The 18,331-nt window shown below is 54.9% G+C and overlaps 2 protein-coding genes across 12 annotated transcripts in view; one reads left to right on the top strand and one right to left on the bottom strand.

The window, feature by feature from the left end:
- The window catches only part of AAMP (angio associated migratory cell protein), a 205,728-nt gene that overhangs the window by 131,568 nt on the left and 55,829 nt on the right, over window positions 1-18,331 (bottom strand). The window lies entirely within an intron of this gene.
- On the top strand, window positions 43-15,652 carry SLC11A1 (solute carrier family 11 member 1). 11 transcript variants are annotated; one of them, XM_050751266.1, is made up of 15 exons: window positions 43-669; window positions 1,255-1,388; window positions 2,640-2,762; window positions 3,534-3,653; window positions 5,331-5,437; window positions 5,864-5,934; window positions 6,263-6,330; window positions 6,498-6,653; window positions 9,227-9,385; window positions 11,194-11,283; window positions 11,394-11,513; window positions 13,006-13,155; window positions 14,441-14,514; window positions 14,957-15,110; window positions 15,250-15,652. In XM_050751266.1, the coding sequence occupies exons 1-15, from the start codon at window positions 663-665 to the stop codon at window positions 15,358-15,360; spliced, it is 1,644 nt and encodes a 547-aa protein (XP_050607223.1). In that variant the 5' UTR covers window positions 43-662; the 3' UTR covers window positions 15,361-15,652. The 11 variants fall into 11 exon arrangements, 8 of the variants coding, with proteins under 8 accessions (XP_050607223.1, XP_050607224.1, XP_050607222.1 ...); XM_050751270.1 differs by lacking the exon at window positions 43-669 and having other exon boundaries at window positions 1,341-1,356; XM_050751269.1 differs by lacking the exon at window positions 43-669 and having other exon boundaries at window positions 1,372-1,388; window positions 2,518-2,762.

Here is an 18,331-nt window from a genome sequence, read left to right as displayed (position 1 = left end):
CCCTATCTTCTGGGGACATCCTGGGCCTGAATCTTTAATTCATGTCCCTTCTGCAGTGCCTTTCCTCTGAGGCCCTCAAAGGGAAACTGAGGCCTTTGAGGACATTTGAGGACATGAAGACTCGCATTAGGCCAACGAACCTTGGAACTCCAGATCGAAGAGGAGAAGAAAGACCTGACTCTGTGTGTATGTGTGTGTGCATATGTGTGTGTGTGTGTGTGTGTGTGTGTGTGTGTGTGGCAGAGGGGGGTGTGGTCATGGGGTATTGCCATGAACACACAAGGGGCAAGAAGCGTCTGAAATCAGAGCTAACTTGGGAGGCACAGAACACAGGGTGCCTGGAAGGGAAACAGATGTATTGTGGGGCACAGGGCAGGCTGGGAGGGGAACAAAGGTCCACTCCATGGGTAACCAGACCCTTCCGCCAGGGCTGGCCACTTCTGCCTTTGGAAAATGTTTCACAACGCCCCATGTTATGTGTATGTGTGAATTGGCCGATGCGAAACGAATGTTGATGTAAGAGGCAGGACACTCAGCTACGGATGGGTAACAGGGTGTGGGCTCACACACTCACTTGCACCAGTGCCCAGAGACGGGGTGCAAGCTGAGGAGCTGCCCAGAGCACTGCTCGCACTCCCAGAGTACCTGAATTCGGCATTCCAATGACAGGTGAGTAGTGGCCCCTGGGGACAGAGCCTGATTTGGGGGTGGAGTGGAGGAGGTCACTAGGCTGGTGGAGACTTAAGGAAGCAAGAAAGCCCTTGGTCCCCCATGGAAGCCTCTGGTCTCCCGTGAGAGTCCTGGTCTAGAACACAGTTCTGGACATCAGACTCAATCTCACTGGGTTGGGGTCCTTCACACCCCTAAGGGGTCTACTTTTCCTTTAACTGAAGTCTGTGGATCAAAGCCCCTGGAGCTTTCTGGGCTGCCGGAGAAAGTGAGGGGTCCGGCCAAGGGGCAGACATGTGGCCTGAGCTTGCCCTTCTTCGAGCCTAGGGTCTCTCTGCATTGTCTGTGGCAGGAGATCTGCCTCTGGGCATCTGTCCTCACATGAAAGGACAGTAATTCTGAAGCTGCCATGTCCCACACATCTGGAATGTTTGGTTGAGAGGTGGAGGTGATAGACCCAAGATGGGGGCCAGGGACCTTAGTTTTTCCACTTTTCCGGGAGGAGGAAGCAAGGGAACAGGTGGGTTTAACTCTGGGCCACCAGAAAGAGGCAGGACACTCACCATGCTTCATGTACCCCAACAGGTGACAAGGGTCCCCAAAGGCTGAGCAGGTCCAGCTATGGCTCCATCTCCAGCCCGACCAGCCCAGGGCCACAGCAAGCACCTCCCAGAGAGACCTACCTGAGTGAGAAGATCCCCATCCCAGACACAAAGCCGGTGGGATGCTAGAAACTTCCTGGGGGCTTGCAAGATTGACAGGATCCTATGGGATCCCATGGGCTGGAGAATAGGGTCTCCTTATGATCATGGGTGACAAGTCCCTTCCAGGTCTGAGCAGCAGTGGTGGACAGTGGCAACTGCCCCTTCCTGCTTCCGTCCCCAGGGCTTAGCTAGGGTGCTTCAGTATTTGTCTAAAATTTCTCAATTAATCTCAGCTTTCCTATGAAGGAAAAGAGGCCTGGGGGGAATTGGGATTGGAGCCTTAAGGACATGTTTTAGCATTTAGGAAAGGCATAGGGAGAAGTGAAGGAGGCTGCAGGCTGGCATCTAGCATCTAGGATGTTGTCACCTGCATTTCCAGTATCTTCTCTCTTTTTGGAGATGGAGTCTTGCTCTGTAGCCCAGGCTGCAGTGCAATGGCATGCTCTCAGCTCACTGCAACCTCCGCCTCCTGAGTTTAAGCGATTCTCCTGCCTCAGCCTCCTGAGTAGCTGGGATTACAGGCATGCACCACCATGCCAGGCTAATTTTTGTATTTTTAGTAGAGACAGGTTTTCACCATGTTGGCCAGGCTGGTCTCAAACTCCTGAGTTCAAATAATCTGCCCACCTCGGCCTTCCAAAGTGCTGGGATTATAGGCGCTAACCACTGCTCCCAGCCTCCAATATCTTTAGCAGATTTCTAAGCCGATAGGCCATGCCCTGGAACAGGGTGGGGGATCATAACCTCAGTGGACCACAGAGAGGAGGCCCTGTGGTCAGAAAAGGGGCTGGGGAGGGAGGAGCTGGGTCAGGGAGGCTTGGCCCCCTCATCCCCTTAGACAGCCCCCTGTGGGGTCTCTGAGGACCTGACAAGTCAGGGCTTGAGAGGGGCAGGCAGTTCAGGTGCAAGCCGGCTGCTGAGCTTAGCAGATCCAGAAAGCAGATCCTCTGTGACTCATCAGAGAGCATGCTGCTTCCTCCACCCATGCCCTCCCCATCCCCTGGGTGGCAGACCCAGGAACGGGCCATGGAGGGCAGGGCTGGGCTGACGAGCCTGTTGGGGCTCCTCTAGGGGATGGCCAAGGTGAACTGCCACCATCCCTATACCCAGGACCCCCTCACTCTACTCCTCCCACCCCCCACAGGGCACCTTCAGCCTGCAGAAGCTATGGGACCCCCTCACTCTACTCCTCCCACCCCCGACAGGGCACCTTCAGCCTGCAGAAGCTATGGGACCCCCTCACTCTACTCCTCCCACCCCCCACAGGGCACCTTCAGCCTGCGGAAGCTATGGGCCTTCACGGGGCCTGGTTTCCTCATGAGCATTGCTTTCCTGGACCCAGGAAACATCGAGTCAGATCTTCAGGCTGGCGCCGTGGCGGGATTCAAAGTAACTAAGTCGGGACCTGAGTGGGGACACGTTCGAGAGGGAGGTGACCAGGCTAAGTGTTGAAGGCCCCTGCTGGCCATGTTTCTCCAGTGTGGCCTGGGAGCTGGTGTTAAGTACAAATGGGTCCGAAAAGGGTCCCCAGGGCAATCCTACCAGAAGGTGGGACATTTGTGTGGGGGGTAGGGGACTGGGCTCCTCTCTTTAAAAAAAAAAAAAAACTATTTACTTATTTAATTTTATTTTTTTGAGATGGAGTCTCACTCTGTCGCCCAGGCTGGAGTGCAGTGGCACAATCTTGGCTCACTGCAACCTCTGCCTCCCGGGTTCAAGTGATTCTCCTGCCTCAGCCTCCCAAATAGTGCCCGCCACCACGCCTGGCTAATTTTTGTATGTTTAGTAGAGACGGGGTTTCACTATGTGGGCCAGACTGGTCTTGAACTCCTGACCTCAAGTGATCCACCCATCTCCCAAAGTGCTGGGATTACAGGTGTGAGTCACCTCGCCTGGCGTAATTTATTTATTTATTTAGAGATGGGAGTCTCACTATGTTGCTCAGGCTGGTCTTGAACTCCTGGACTCAAAGCAATCCTCCCACCTTAGCCTTTTAAAGTGCTGGGATTACAGGCGTGAACTACCAGCACCCTGCCAGGATGGGACTCCATCTCTCCCACCCCCTCCCTAAGGAGTGTCCTTGGTTGGAGGGTACCACGAACTCAGGGGCTTTCTGAGGCTGGCCACTCTGGTTGAAGGCCTCTCCCTGCCTCCTCACAGCTTCTCTGGGTGCTGCTCTGGGCCACGTTGTTGGGCTTGCTCTGCCAGCGACTGGCTGCACGTCTGGGCGTGGTGACAGGCAAGGACTTGGGTGAAGTCTGCCATCTCTACTACCCTAAGGTGAGCTTGGGGGCCTGGACAGGGAGAACCACTGGCCCCAAACCCCAAACAGCCATTTCCAGCTTCCACGATCAAATAAGCACATCATCTCACATGGGGCGTCCCAAGTCTATTTGTTTTTTTTTGTTGTTGTTGTTGTTTGTTTGTTTTTCAGTTGGAGTCTTGCTCCGTCGCCCAGTCAGGAGTGCAGTGATGGGATCTCAACTCACTGCAACCTCTACCTCCCAGGTTCAAGCAATTCTCCTGCCTCAGCCTCTCGAGTAGCTGGGATTACAGGCACCCACCACCATGATCAGCTAATTTTTGTAATTTTAGTAGAAACAGGGTTTCACCATGTTGGCCAGGCTGGTCTCAAACTCCTGACCTCAGATGATCCACCCACCTCAGTCTCCCAAAGTGCTGGGATTACAGACATGAGCCACCGCACCCGGCCCCAATTCCATTTGATAGGTGAAAAAACTGAGGCTCAAACTGATAGCACACAGTCTAGAGGGACATGAGAGGCATGCCATTTCATAGAAGAGGCAATTAAAATTTGGGAAAGTGACTTGCCCAAGACAAAAAATGGGAGGCATCAGCTCAGGAATGGTCATTGGCTGGGGTGGACCCTGGGGACTTGGCTGTTGTGAGTGTCCAGTTTGGAAAACAGAAATTATAGCACTAGACATTTCAAAGGTATTGAATGCAGGGATTGAAAGGTTTGGGAGGGCTTGGGGGGCAAGGGAAGAGGGTGTTACCCAAAGATCAGAAAGCTGCCACACCCCTGGCACAAGCCCCAGAGCCATCCTTTGCTGCTGAGCTCCTGGAAGCATTATTGACGTTGATGAAATGGCCACTAGTGTTGCCAGAGCCCAGGTTGCCTGGTGCCACTGCCAGAAATACCACAAGAAGCAGGGGAAAAAGTGGTTTATCTCAGCCAGGGGAGGTGGCTCACGCCTGTAATCCCAGCACTTTGGGAGGCCGAGGCGGGTGGATCACCTGAGGTTGGGAGTTCGAGACCAGCCTGACCAACATGGAGAAATCCCGTCTCTACTAAAAATACAAAACTAGCTGGGCATGGTGGTGCATGCCTGTAATCCCAGCTACTCAGGAGGCTGAGGCAGGAGAATCGCTTGAACCTGAGAGGGGGAGAGTGTGGTGAGCTGAGATTGTGCCATTGCACTCCAGGCTGGGCAACAAGAGCGAAATTTCATCTCAAAAAAAAAAAAAAAAAAAAAAAATGGGCCGGGCGCGGTGGCTCAAGCCTGTAATCCCAGCACTTTGGGAGGCCGAGACGGGCGGATCACAAGGTCAGGAGATCGAGACCATCCTGGCTAACACGGCGAAACCCCGTCTCTACTAAAAACACAAAAAATTAGCCGGGCGAGGTGGCGGCGCCTGTGGTCCCAGCTACTCGGGAGGCTGAGGCAGGAGAATGGCGGGAACCCAGGAGGCGGAGCTTGCAGTGAGCTGAGATCTGGCCACTGCACTCCAGCCTGGGCGACAGAGCCAGACTCCGTCTCAAAAAAAAAAAAAAAAAAAAAAAAAAAAAAATGTTTATCTCTGCCTTTCCATCTCCTGTAAGCTCTTCCTACATAATATAGGAAGCCAATTGGCAAGACTGTCTTGTAAATGTAGTCTGAGACAACAGACAAATAACCGGCCCACCCCTAATGCAGGATTATCTCCTCCCCATAGGTGCCCCGCACACTCCTCTGGCTGACCATCGAACTAGCCATTGTGGGCTCCGACATGCAGGAAGTCATCGGCACGGCCATTGCATTCAATCTGCTCTCAGCTGGACGGTACCGCCCCAGTGTACCCCAACTCTTCAGGCCAGGCCGAGAACAGCTGCTGCTACTTCCCGTCCCCTCCCCTCAACGAGTCCCTCCCAGAGTTTATTTTATCCTGCTCTCCCCTCTGAAGCAGGGCTGCTGCCCTATTTTCCAGAAATGTAAAGTGATTTGTCTAAAGTAACACAGATGTGAGTCATGCAGGACTCTGGGATTGCAGCCCCAAACTCCCTGCTGCGCGGGGTGCCAGGTCTCTCCTCTAGCTCTGCCCAGCCTCGACTGTTCTATGCCACACTCCCACTCCCCTTGCCCTAGCTGTCTGGGGGCACTTAGGGTCCTGCTCCCAGGAGGCCAGATTCCTGTCTCCAGCCCTGAGGCTACCTAGGAGTTACAGACCCCTGGACCAGGCTGGGCTGACCCGGGTCACTCTGGTTTCAGAATCCCACTCTGGGGTGGCGTCCTCATCACCATCGTGGACACCTTCTTCTTCCTCTTCCTCGATAACTATGGTGGGTGCACACCCCATCTCATAGGGGAGTGGTGGTGGTGAGGGTGCTCTACTGGGAGAAGGGCTCTGACATCGAACTGCCTGAGCGCACCTGAGCTCCCTCACTCTCCCTGGGTGGCCTCTAGCAAGTTACTTGGACATCCCTTTCTTCACCTGTAACGTGGGGAAATAATAGCACAGACATCAGAGGGTGGTTGTGAAGACTGAGTGAGGTAACAAATGTTAAGCACTTGGCACTGTGCCTGAAAGCGCTCGTAGTATTAGCCATTACGAATTGTTGATGTTACAGATTTTTTTCGTTGGTTTGTTTGGTTTGTTCTGCTCTGTAGGGTTGCGGAAGCTGGAAGCTTTTTTTGGACTCCTTATAACCATTATGGCCTTGACCTTTGGCTATGAGGTAGGAAGCCAGTGCTGCAACCCCCCTGCGGAGCCCCCAAGATTATTCCTCTCCCTTCCCTCTGGCCGCTAGCTGCGTGGGGGTGGGGTGGGATGGAGGCTGAGAAATGATGACCGCGGCGTGGTTGCGAGGGGCGGGGCTTGTCCTGACCAGGCTCCTCCCTGCAGTATGTGGTGGCGCGTCCTGACCAGGGAGCGCTTCTTCGGGGCCTGCTCCTGCCCTCGTGCCCGGGCTGCGGCCACCCCGAGCTGCTGCAGGCGGTGGGCATTGTTGGCGCCATCATCATGCCCCACAACATCTACCTGCACTCGGCCCTGGTCAAGGTGAGCAGCGGGGAGGGCAAAGGAGACCCCCACTCAGTCGGAACCATGCTGGCCCCGCCTCCAAGCCTGGAGCCCCTCCCCTTCCTTCCGTCAGGATTTTCGGAGCCTGTAATAATTGAGGGTCAGGCGGGACGCGGTGGCTCACGCCTGTAATCCCAGCACTTTGGGAAGCGAGGCGGGCGGATCACGAGGTCAAGAGATCGAGACCATCCTGGCCAACATGGCGAAACCCCGTCTCTACTAAAAATACAAAAACTAGCTAGGCGTGGTGGCGCGCGCCTGTAGTCCCAGCGACTCCGGCTGAGGCAGGAGAATCGCTTGAACCGGGAGGCAGAGGTTGCGATAAGCCGAGATCGCGCCACTGCACCGCCACTGCACCTCTCCAACCTGGCGACAGAGCGAGACTGTCTCAAAAAAAAAAAAAAAAAAAAAGTGTCTACTGTGCACTGGGAGTAACAGACAGTCAAGGCCCCTGCCCTTCTAGAGTTTCCGTGCTAGTAGGGTAGACGGACAACAAGCCAAGTAACAAACAAAGGAAAGAATTATAGGCCGGGCGCGGTGGTTCACGCCTGTAATCCCAGCACTTCGGGAGGCCGAGGCGGGCGGATCACGAGGTCAGGAGTTTGAGACCAGCCTGGCCAACATGGTGAAATCCTGTCTCTACTAAAAATATAAAAAATTAGCCGGGAGTGGCGGCGCGTGCCTGTAATCCCAGCTACTGGGGAGGCTGAGGCAGGAGAATTGCTTGAAGCCAGTAGGCGGAAGTTGCAGTGAGGGGAGATCATGCCATTGCACTCCAGCCTGAGTGACAGAGCTAGACTCCCATCTCAAAAAAAAAAAAAAAAAAGAAAGAAAAGAAAAAAGAGGCCGGGCGCGGTGGCTCACGCCTGTAATCCCAGCACTTTGGGAGGCCGAGGCGGGCGGATCACGAGGTCAGGAGATCGAGACCATCCTGGCTAACACGGTGAAACCCCGTCTCTACTAAAAATGCAAAAAAAATTAGCCGGGCGAGGCGGCGGGCGCCTGTAGTCCCAGCTACTCGGGAGGCTGAGGCAGGAGAATGGCTTGAACCCGGGAGGCGGAGCTTGCAGTGAGCCGAGATTGCGCCATTGCACTCCAGCCTGGGCGACTAAGCGAGACTCTGTCTCAAAAAAAAAAAAAAAAAAAAAAAAAAAAATGAAAGAAAAAAGAGAAAAAGAACTGTAGAGCTGGGCGAGGTGGCTGACGTCTGTAATCCCAACACTTTGGGAAGCAGGTGGATTGCTTGAGCCCAGGAGTTTTGAGACCAGCCTGGGCAACATGGTGAAACCCTGTCTCTACTAACAAAAAATAAAAAATAAATAAAATAAATTAGTTGGGTGTTGTGCACACCTGTAGTCCTAGTTAGTCAGGAGGTTGAGGCTTGAGTCCCAGAGGTCGAGGCTGCAGTGAGCTGAGATCCCACCACTGCACTTCAACCTGAGTGACACAGCGAGACCCTCTCAAAAATAATAATAATAATAATAATAATTGTGAAAGGGACTCTGAAGTAAACAAAACAGAGAAATACGATAGAGAATGACTGAAAGTTGGGGAAGCAGATCAGGGAAAAGATATTACAAGCAGAGGGAAAGCAAGTGCAAAGGCCATGGGCAGAAATGAATAAGGCTTGGGTCTCTAACAGCCTAACAGTGGCTCACACCTGTAATCTCAGCACTCGAGGAGGCCAAGACAGGAGAATGCTTGAGCCCAGGAGTTCAAGACTAGCTTCAGCAAGACCCTGTCTCTACAGAAAATTAAAAAATTAGGCCGGGCGCGGTGGCTCAAGCCTGTAATCCCAGCACTTTGGGAGGCCGAGACGGGCGGATCACGAGGTCGGGAGATCGAGACCATCCTGGCTAACACGGTGAAACCCCGTTTCTACTAAAAAAATACAAAAAAAACTAGCCGGGCGAGGTGGCGGGTGCCTGTAGTTCCAGCTACTCGGGAGGCTGAGGCAGGAGAATGGCGTAAACCTGGGAGGCGTAGCTTGCAGTGAGCTGAGATCTGGCCACTGCACTCCAGCCTGGGTGACAGAGCGAGACTCCGTCTCAAAAAAAATAAAATAAATAAACAAAAATAAAAATAAAAAATTAGTTGTGGTGATGTGTGTCTGTGGTCCCAGCTACTCAGGAGGCTGGGGCAGGAGGATCACTTGGGCCCATGATTTGGAGGCTGCAGTGAGCCATGCATTGCACCACGGCACTCCAGCCTGGGTGACAGAACAAGACCTGTCTCTAAAAAACAAAATAAAGTAAGCCGGACATGTCTGAGGATGGAAAAAGGTGAGTGAAGGAGCGTGTCAGAACCTGAGGTAGCCAGGGACCTCAAAGGCCAGCCTTGCTTCACCCACAAAGTGGCTCGCAGTGGTCAGGCCACTGTGGCAAGAACAGAGATGTAGGAGTCCATCGGCTGACCTGAGCCTGTCCCAAACTGCCACGCAGGGGACTTGAAAAGGTATTGGGCTTTGGGGAGAACATAGAAGTGTGAGGGTGGGGGACACTGTGGTGACTCTGAGGGACTTTGGCACTTCCCTCTCCCTTTGACTTTTGTAGTCTCGAGAGATAGACCGAACCCGCCGAGTGGACATCAGAGAAGCCAACATGTACTTCCTGATTGAGGCCACCATCGCCCTGTCCGTCTCCTTTATCATCAACCTCTTTGTCATGGCTGTCTTTGGGCAGGCCTTCTACCAGCAAACCAACCAGGCTGCGGTGAGACACACTTTCCCCTGCACCTGAGGCCACACGCGTACTTATGTCCTGTAAGCCTTGCCGAGGACCCTAGGCAATGCAGCTGAGCCCTTCTGAGTCTCTGCCCTGATAATCTTCCCTGTTGGCAGATATCATTCATTCAGCAAATAATCATCGAGCATTTGTTTGTTTGTTTGTTTTTGAGATGGAGCCTTGCACTGTTGCCCAGGCTGGAGTGCAGTGGCACGATCTCGGCTCACTGCAAGCTTCACCTCCTGGGTTCACACCATTCTTCTACTTCAGCCTCTCAAGTAGCTGAGACTACAGACGCCCGCCACCATGCCCAGCTGATTTTTTGTACTTTTAGTAGAGACGGGGTTTCGCCGTGTTAGCCTGGATGGTCTCAATTTCCTGACCTTGTGATCTGCCTGCCTTGGCCTCCCAAAGTGCTGGGATTACAGGTGTGAGCCACCATGCCCGGCTGAGCATTTGTTATGTACCAAGCACATCCTAGACTCTGGGGATACAGCAGTCAATGCTACAAAGACCCAGTTCTCTGCAGCTTAAATGGGGAGCGAGGTGAGCAGACAGGAATGAATCCCGAAGGGTAGTGCAGAGTGGGAAGAAATAAAGGGGGTGAAGAAGCATAGTTGGGGGTATGGGAGTGGGGTCTGCATTAGCCCAGGTGGTCAGGAAAGGCTCTTGGAAGAGGTGACATTTGTGCTAATACTGGAAAAGGAGCTAGGCGATTCCTCCCTGACTCTCTGGGATCTGGGACCTGTGTCTGCCTCCCCTTCTGAGTGGATCTCAGTCATGAGGCTCTAACAACTGCAGTCAGGGTTGGGGGCTTCCTGAATGCTAAGCCCTGTGGGAGAAGGTGTGGCCAGGCCTCCAAGGACCTGGGCACTGCCACTGCCTTGCTCTGTGACCTTGGGAGGTCATACTCCTCCCTGGGTCTCACTCTGTTCCTTGGTACAAGGAGGGAGATCAACATCGGGGTTGCCAACCCTTGTCTTCAAGATCAGACAGGCGCAGAGCTGTGGGAAGTGGACAGTGTGAGGCGGGCATGGCAGCCAGCTGTCTCTGTGCTGATGCCAGCTCTTAAGAACATAAAAGAAGCTGGAAACAGTCCGGGGGCGGTGGCTCATGCCTGCAATCCCAGCACTTTGGGAGGCTGAGGCAGACGGATCACCTGAGGTCAGGAGTTCAAGACCAGCCTGACCAACATGGAGAAACCCCGTCTCTACTAAAAAAAATACAAACTTAGCTGGGGTGGTGGCGCATGCCTGTAATCGCAGCTACTTGGGGAGGCTGAGGCAGGAGAATCGCTTGAACCCAGGAGGCGGAGGTTGCAGTGAGCCGAGATTGCACCATTGCTCTCCAGCCTGGGCAACAAGAGCGAAGCTATGTCTCAAACAAAAACAAAAACAAAAACAAAACAAACAAAAAAGAAGCTGGAAACTGGGTTCTCATGCCAGGCCTTCTCAATTTTAAATGTTGGCAACAAATCCATATTAAAGAAAAAAAAAACCCGCCGGGCGCGGTGGCTCATGGCTGTAATCCCAGCACTTTGGGAGGCTGAGGCAGGTGGCTCGCTTGAGCCTGGGAGTTCAAGACCAGCCTGGGCAACATGACAAGACCCCCATCGCTACAAAACATAAAAGCAAAACAAAACAAAACCCGACTTATTTTGTTAGTCAAACAAAATATGTCTGGCCACATTCAGCCTTGGGCCACCAGTTTTGGAACCCTGGTCAAGGCTAGGCAGTCCAGTTTCCCAAGGCTAAGCGTGCTCCTCACATCTTCCTTCTACTGCCCTGGTACCGCAGTTCAACATCTGTGCCAACAGCAGCCTCCACGACTACGCCAAGATCTTCCCCATGAACAACGCCACCGTGGCCGTGGACATTTACCAGGGGGTGAGCGAGGGTGGGCGGGGAGGGCGAGGCCCAGAGAGGCGCCCGCCCCGCCCACAGAGGGGCGGGGCCTAGGGCGGGGCCACCGGTCCGACCACACTCCGTCCCTGCAGGGCGTGATTCTGGGCTGCCTGTTCGGCCCCGCGGCCCTCTACATCTGGGCCATAGGTCTCCTGGCGGCCGGGCAGAGCTCCACCATGACGGGCACCTACGCGGGACAGTTCGTGATGGAGGTGGGGCAGGGGGCGGTCCCGGGCGGGCAAGGGGTCCAAGGACACTTTGGACACTCCAGCAGGCACACTACTGGAGGCTAGGGCTCCGGGCCGGGCCTTGTGGTTCCTTTTTCTTTTCTTTCTTTTCTGTTTTCTTCCTTCTTTTTTTTTTTTTTTTTTTTTTTGTCGTTGTTGTTGTTGTTGTTGAGACGGAGTCTCGCTCTTGTCTCCCAGGCTGGAGTGCAGTGGTGCGATCTCGGCTCACTGCAACCTCCCCCTCCCAGGTTCAAGCTTCTCCTGCCTCCGCCTCCTTAGTAGCTGGGATTTCAGGCACTTGCCACCACGCCTGGCTAATTTTTGTATTGTTAGTAGAGACGGAGTTTCACTGTGTTGGCCAGGCTGGTCTCAAGCTCTTGACCTCGTGATCCGCCCGCCTTGGCCTCCCAAAGTGCTGGGATTACAGGTGTGAGCCACTGAGCCTGGCCTTTTCTTTTTTTCTTTTCTTTTCTTTTTTTTTTTCTTTTTCTTTTTCTTTTTTTTTTTTTTTTTTTTTTTTTTGAGATAGGATCTCACTCTGTCACCCAGACTGGAGTGCAGTGGCTCAATCTAGGCTCACTGCAACCTCTGCCTCCCAGGCTCAAGCCATTCTCCTGCTCTCCTGCCTCAGCCTCCCGTGTAGCTGGGATTATCGGCATGCGCCACCACGCCCGGCTAATTTTTGTATTTTTAGTAGAGCCGGGGTTTCACCATGTTGGGCAAGCTGGTCTTGAACTCCTGACCTCAAATGATCCATCTGCCTCGGCCTCCCAAAGTACTGGGATTACAGACGTGAGCCACTGCTCCCGGCCTTTTCTTTTCTTTCTTTCTTTCTTCCCCCCTCCCCTCCGCACTTCTTTCTTTCTTTTTTGAGACAGGATTTCACTCTGTTGCTCAGGCTGAAGTGCAATGGTGCCATCACAGCTCGCTGCAGCCTCATCCTCAGCCTCCCAAGTCGCTGGGACCACAGGCTCATGCTACCACACCGGGCTAATTTTTAAAGTTATTTGTGGAGATGTGGTCTTCCTATGTTTCCCAGGCTGGTCTTGAACTCCTGGGCTCAAGTGATCTTCCTGCCTTGGCTTCCCAAAGTGCTGGGATTACAGACGTGAGCCACCCCACCCAGCTTTTGTTTCCTTCACGTAGCCCAGAGGGCAACACTATAAGCCCCATTTTACAGATGAGAAAACTGAGATCCTGACAGATGAGGCGACTTGCCGGAAGCTGCAGACCCAGGACTAACAGAAGCCTTTTCCCCCAAACTGTTTAGTCTTCAGCAGCCAGCTATGGGATGGGAGCCCCCCATTTCTCCCCACCCACCCCCTCTTGCTGCCTAGGGACAGAGCTGCCCCCAATTCAACAGTGGAAAAACAGAGCATGCCCCCAGGGATAAATCAGTTGAGGGACTACAGAGGATCTCTCCTCTGGAATCCCCAGTCCTGTCTACTCCCCACCAAGGAGCTCACCCCCACCCCAGGGATTCCTCAGGCTGCGGTGGTCACGCTTCGCCCGCGTCCTCCTCACCCGCTCCTGCGCCATCCTGCCCACCGTGCTTGTGGCTGTCTTCCGGGACCTGAGGGACTTGTCCGGCCTCAATGATCTGCTCAACGTGCTGCAGAGCCTGCTGGTGAGATGCACGAAACCCACCAGCCCTGCCCGCTGCTGAGCTAAACAGGACCTCCAGCAACGAGCCTCGCCTGGGCCTGCCAGGCCCTGTCCTAGGCACACCTTGCCTACAAGGCTTCCATTGTCCCCACAGCCACCCTGGGGGCAGGAGGGTAGGAATCACCATTATCCTTCCCCCCTCCCCTGGCCCCAGATGGTCTCCCTCTGTTACCCAGGCTGGAGTGCAGTGGTTCAATCATGGCTCCCTGCAGCTTGCCCTCCCAGGCTCTAGCAATCTTCCCACCTCAGGCTCCTGAGTACCAGGGACTACAGGTGCACACCATCACACCCAGCTAATTTTTTTTTTTTTTTTTTTTTTTGAGATGGAGTTTCACTCTTGTTACCCAGGCTGGATTGCAGTGGTAAGATCTCGGCTCACTGCAACCTCTGCCTCCCAGGTTCAAGTGATTCTTCTGCCTCAGCCTCCTAAGTAACTGAGATTACAAGCGCCCACCATCACACCCAGCTAATTTTTTGTATTTTTAGTAGAGACAGGGTTTCATCATGTTGGCCAGGATGGTCTCAAACTCCTGACCTCAGGTGATCCACCTGCCTCGACCTCCCAAAGTGCAGGGATTACAGGTGCGAGCCACCGTGGCAGGTCTAATTTTTTTTTTTTTTTTTTTTTTGAGACAGAGTCTCGCTCTGTCGCCCAGGCTGGAGTGCAGTGGCACGATCTCAGCTCACTGCAAGCTCCTCCTCCCGGGATCACGCCATTCTCCTGCGTCAGCCTCCCGAGTAGCTGGGACTACAGGCGCCCGCCACCACGCCCGGCTAGTTTTTTGTATTTTTTTTAGTAGAGACGGGGTTTTACCGTGTTAGCCAGGATGGTCTTGATCTCCTGACCTTGTGATCCGCCCGCCTCGGCCTCCCAAAGTGCTGGGATTACAGGCGTGAGCCACCGCACCCGGCCTTTTTTTTTTTTTTTAAGTAGAGAGAAAAGCTCATTATGTATGTTGCCCAGGCTCATTATCCCATTTTACAGATGGGAAAACTGATGCGCTCAGTTACTAGTGGCAGAGCTGGGATTCAAACTGAAGCAACCTGATGCCAGAGCCCCCAAACACTTTCTCCTGCCTGGGAGCCCACAACCTGAGAAGGCAGGAGACGGGGAAGTAGGCTCACTGTGGTTAGGGCAGTTGAGCTTACACCCACCCAGAGGGTGACAAGCCACGCCCATCTTGTCCCCACCCTTGCCATATTCTGAGGCAGGGTTCCTCAGCCTAGGCTCCTGCTGCTCTCCCCAGCTCCCATTCGCCGTGCTGCCCATCCTCACGTTCACCAGCATGCCCGCCCTCATGCAGGAGTTTGCCAATGGCCCGTGAGTACCCCCCTTCCCAAGTGCTGGATTGCATCACCGCATTTCATCCTCACAGCCATCCAGAGGTACGAGCTACAATTCTCCCCATTATGCCAGTGAAGCCACAGAGGCTCAGAGAGGCTAAGGAACTTGCCCAGGGTCACACAGCTAGCAAGTTGGGGAACCAAGATTGGAATCCAGGGCGGAGGCCTGTTTCTAGAGCCTGAGCTCCTCACTCTCACCTCAGACTCAGCTCTTGCCAAATCCCGCCAGTGTGTAGCCTGGAGGGCCCAGGAGGCAGGAGGTGGGGAGGTGGTCTGTCTGCTCCAGGTCCCACAGCCCAGAGAAGCGGCCTTTGTGTATCCACCCCCACCCCCAGTGTGGGCACTGGGAGATGAAGAGAAGTAGATGCAGGTGGTCCAGCTGCAGCCAGCCAGTCCTGAGCCTCTCTCATGTCCCCCAGGCTGAGCAAGGTCGTCACCTCCTCCATCATGGCGCTAGTCTGCGCCATCAACCTCTACTTCGTGGTCAGCTACCTGCCCAGCCTGCCCCACCCTGCCTACTTCGGCCTTGCAGCCCTGCTGGCCGCAGCCTACCTGGGTCTCAGCACCTACCTGGTACAGTAGGGCCAGGGGATGCCTTGGGAATGGGTGAGGTGAGGACGGGAGGCAACCAATGGGGAGGGTCTGTGGGGACACATTGGGCCTTCCCCAGAGGTCTTGGCCTCTCCCCAACTCATGGTCGCCCCTCCGCCAGGTCTGGACCTGTTGCCTTGCCCACGGAGCCACCTTTCTGGCCCACAGCTCCCACCACCACTTCCTGTATGGGCTCCTTGAAGAGGACCAGAAAGGGGAGACCTCTGCCTAGGCCCACACCCGGGGCCTGGCTGGGAGTGGCATGCGTGGCGTGACTGGCCTGCTGGATGTGGAGGGGGCGCATGCAGGGAGCAGGATGGAGTGGGACAGTTCCTGAGACCTGCCTTTAGGGCTTTAGGGGCTTTAGGGATCTGCTATTTCCTAGCACAGCCATGTGATTAACCTCTGGGTCTCAGTGTCCTCATCTGTAAAATAGAGACACCACCACCCTTGCTATGGAGGTTGAGCACTTTAACACAGTGCCTGGCACTGGGGACAAAAACAAACAAAACAAACAAAAAACATTTCAAAAGGTATTTACTGAGCACCTTCAGGCGTGACCTGCCAGCCCAAGGACGGGTGGGGTAAGGACTTGGGGACTTGGGCGAGACACACAGGCTCCAAACTGGAGCTTGAAATAGTGTCTGATGAATGTTTGTTTGTTTGTTTATTTATTTATTTGAGACAGGGAAAGGGTCTCCCTCTGTGTCCCAGGCTGGAGTGCAGTGGCGCAATCTTGACTCATTGCAACCTCCGCCTTCTGGGTTCAACTGATTCTCGTGCTTCAGCCCCGGGAGTGGCGCGCACCACCACGCCCAGCTAATTTTTGTATTTTTAGTAGAGACGGGGTTTGCCATGCTGGCCAGACTGGTCTCGAACTGCCGGATTCAAGTGATCCCGCCCCCACCTCCGCCTCCCAAAGTGCTGGGAATTAGAGGCGTGAGCCACTGCACCCGGCCTGATTAAAGTTACATAAATACTAGTTCCCTTCTCGTCCAAAGGAGCAGGGAATGGGAAACGGGAAGGCACGGAGTCTCTAAAACATTTAGAAGATCCCTACGCCAGGGTCTGGTCCGCTCCTATTCGCCGCAGCCTTTCTGTTCCGCCTGCAACCCATTTTCCAGACAGTAAAACGGAGGCGCGCTTCTTTCTCCGTCAGGCACCAGGTCATAAGGAACCCAAGAGCCCGTGCCTCTGAGGGCCAAGTTATTTGCTGTTTCCTCAAGAGACCCGGCGGCCGCGACTCCCACGCCGCGCCGTTAGCGCTCCCTCTCCGCTGACTGCTCCCCCTAGGGGCAGAGACAGTCCCGACGCCGGCCCTCCCGCCCCCTCCCCGCCAGGCGGAACGACGGGGGGAGGCTGGCGCTCGGGGCTCGCGCCCTGGGGCCCCAGAATCCTCTGGGGAGAGTGGGTCGGGGGAAGCTGTGTGGGCGGGGAGTCCCCTCTGCCTTAGGGAGCGACTGAGCACCCCTTCGCCCCATTCAGGGGCTGCACTTTACAGACGCTCCCTAGGCTGTTTCTAGGCTCCCCCAAGTCCCTCCTCCAGCCTCCTCGGGTCCCTCGGACCCCAGCCCAGGACCTGCGGAGAGCCGCAGCGAGGAGACACTAACGGGCCTTTCCCCAGAGTTGAACCTGGGCCGGGTGTTGCACCTGAAAGAACCCCCGATTTCCCGGGGACCCAGCAGGGCGGGCGGCCTGGCTCCGCGCTCAGGTCCGGACGCTTGTTTATGAGAAGAATTTCCTCTTTCTTAAAAGGGCAACGATGCGAGTGGGTCCCTCAAAGAGAAAAGTGATGGGACCGGGCTTGTGCGACCTGGGCAAGTGCTGCAGAGGGTACCTGGGCAAGAGGGCCGCCCGCCTCCTCTAGGGTTGGCACTGGAGATGAGTCCATGCCAGCTGAAAAAGATAGATGGGGGGGCGTGTAGCGAAGAAAGGCATCTCCCAGATCCTTTGGCCTCCTGGAAGTGCCCCAGTTGTACCCCCTACACACCCCTCTCGTGAATTCACTTGGCATTGAGTGCCAGTCCTGTGCCAGGCCCTGTGTTACAAGTGGGGGAGGGAGGCAAAGTTCCGAATTAAAGATGTCAGCTCTCAAGGGCCCCACACTCCAGTGGCGGGAGACAGCTGTGCAAACAAGTCTCTGGGGCAGGATGCGGTGAAGGGCGCTGCCCCTGAGGCCGGCCTGGGAAGGGGACTGAATCTTGCTGAAGGGGGATCAGGGGTAGGGGGGAGTGCTGACAGGACAGTCCAGGAGGAATGAGAGTGCCAGGAACATGGGGACACGTCTGTACACATCTGCCAAGACATGAAGCCTTCTGGGGACGTCTTAGATCTTGTGGGGCAGGAAAGGGGGAACGGCAGAGGAATGGGCAGGTTGGTCAAGAAGACACGGAGGGTCGGCTAAGGGGCTACCCAGGGCCTGGGCAAAGGGCTAGTGATGAGGTCGTGCCAAGGTCAGTCGTTTGGAGACTGGAAGGCGTCTACTTAGAGCTGCCCCCATTCCACCCATTGTAGCTCTGGTTCTCCCAGCCCGGGCTCAAATCGACCCTCCAGGAAGAGGGGTGCAGAGTTGCTCTTCTGGAGGCTCCCTTTAGGCCTCTCAGGGAGGGCGTGGTCGCATTCGGCACTCCCCAGGAGCCTGCTGAGCGCACCCCGACTTTCTGCACCGCTCCCCCCATCCCCCTGGGATGGGCTTTTACCAGCCCCGTTTGGCAGATGGGGAAGCTGAGGGGCTAGGTTGGGAGGGACGCTTCCAAATCCACAGGTGCCAGACAGCATCTTGCTGAATCCCGTTCCTGCCCCTCCCCGTTTCTGATTTGTGGCCTCCATGATTTTATTTTTCCTGGGGTGCGAATCGATAAAACAGACAAAAAATAGAGTGCACAAAGCGAGCTCCACCTGTAGAGATAGAGAGCAGCTGGGTGTAGACAACCCCCCGAGGGAGGACACCCGAAGGACCCCCTCCCCCCACGCAATCCTGGCCTCTCGAGTCACTCCGTAACTACCTGCCCCGAGGCGTGGGGAGAGAAGTCCAGGGCTCCAGGCAGAAGGCGCGGCTGCCTCTGCTGCCTTGGGAGCATGGGAGGAGGAGTTAGGTCTCCCTGGGAAAAGACCAGCACGGGCAAAGACTTGAAGTGGCGATAGGTTGGGGTGGAGGAGGTGGGGCATTCCTGAGGAATCCCGTGAGCTCAGGATGGCCCGTC

This window comes from Macaca thibetana, chromosome 12, assembly GCF_024542745.1.
Source record: "Macaca thibetana thibetana isolate TM-01 chromosome 12, ASM2454274v1, whole genome shotgun sequence".
Taxonomy (NCBI): domain Eukaryota; kingdom Metazoa; phylum Chordata; class Mammalia; order Primates; family Cercopithecidae; genus Macaca; species Macaca thibetana.
This window is presented reverse-complemented; position numbering and strand designations above follow the sequence as displayed.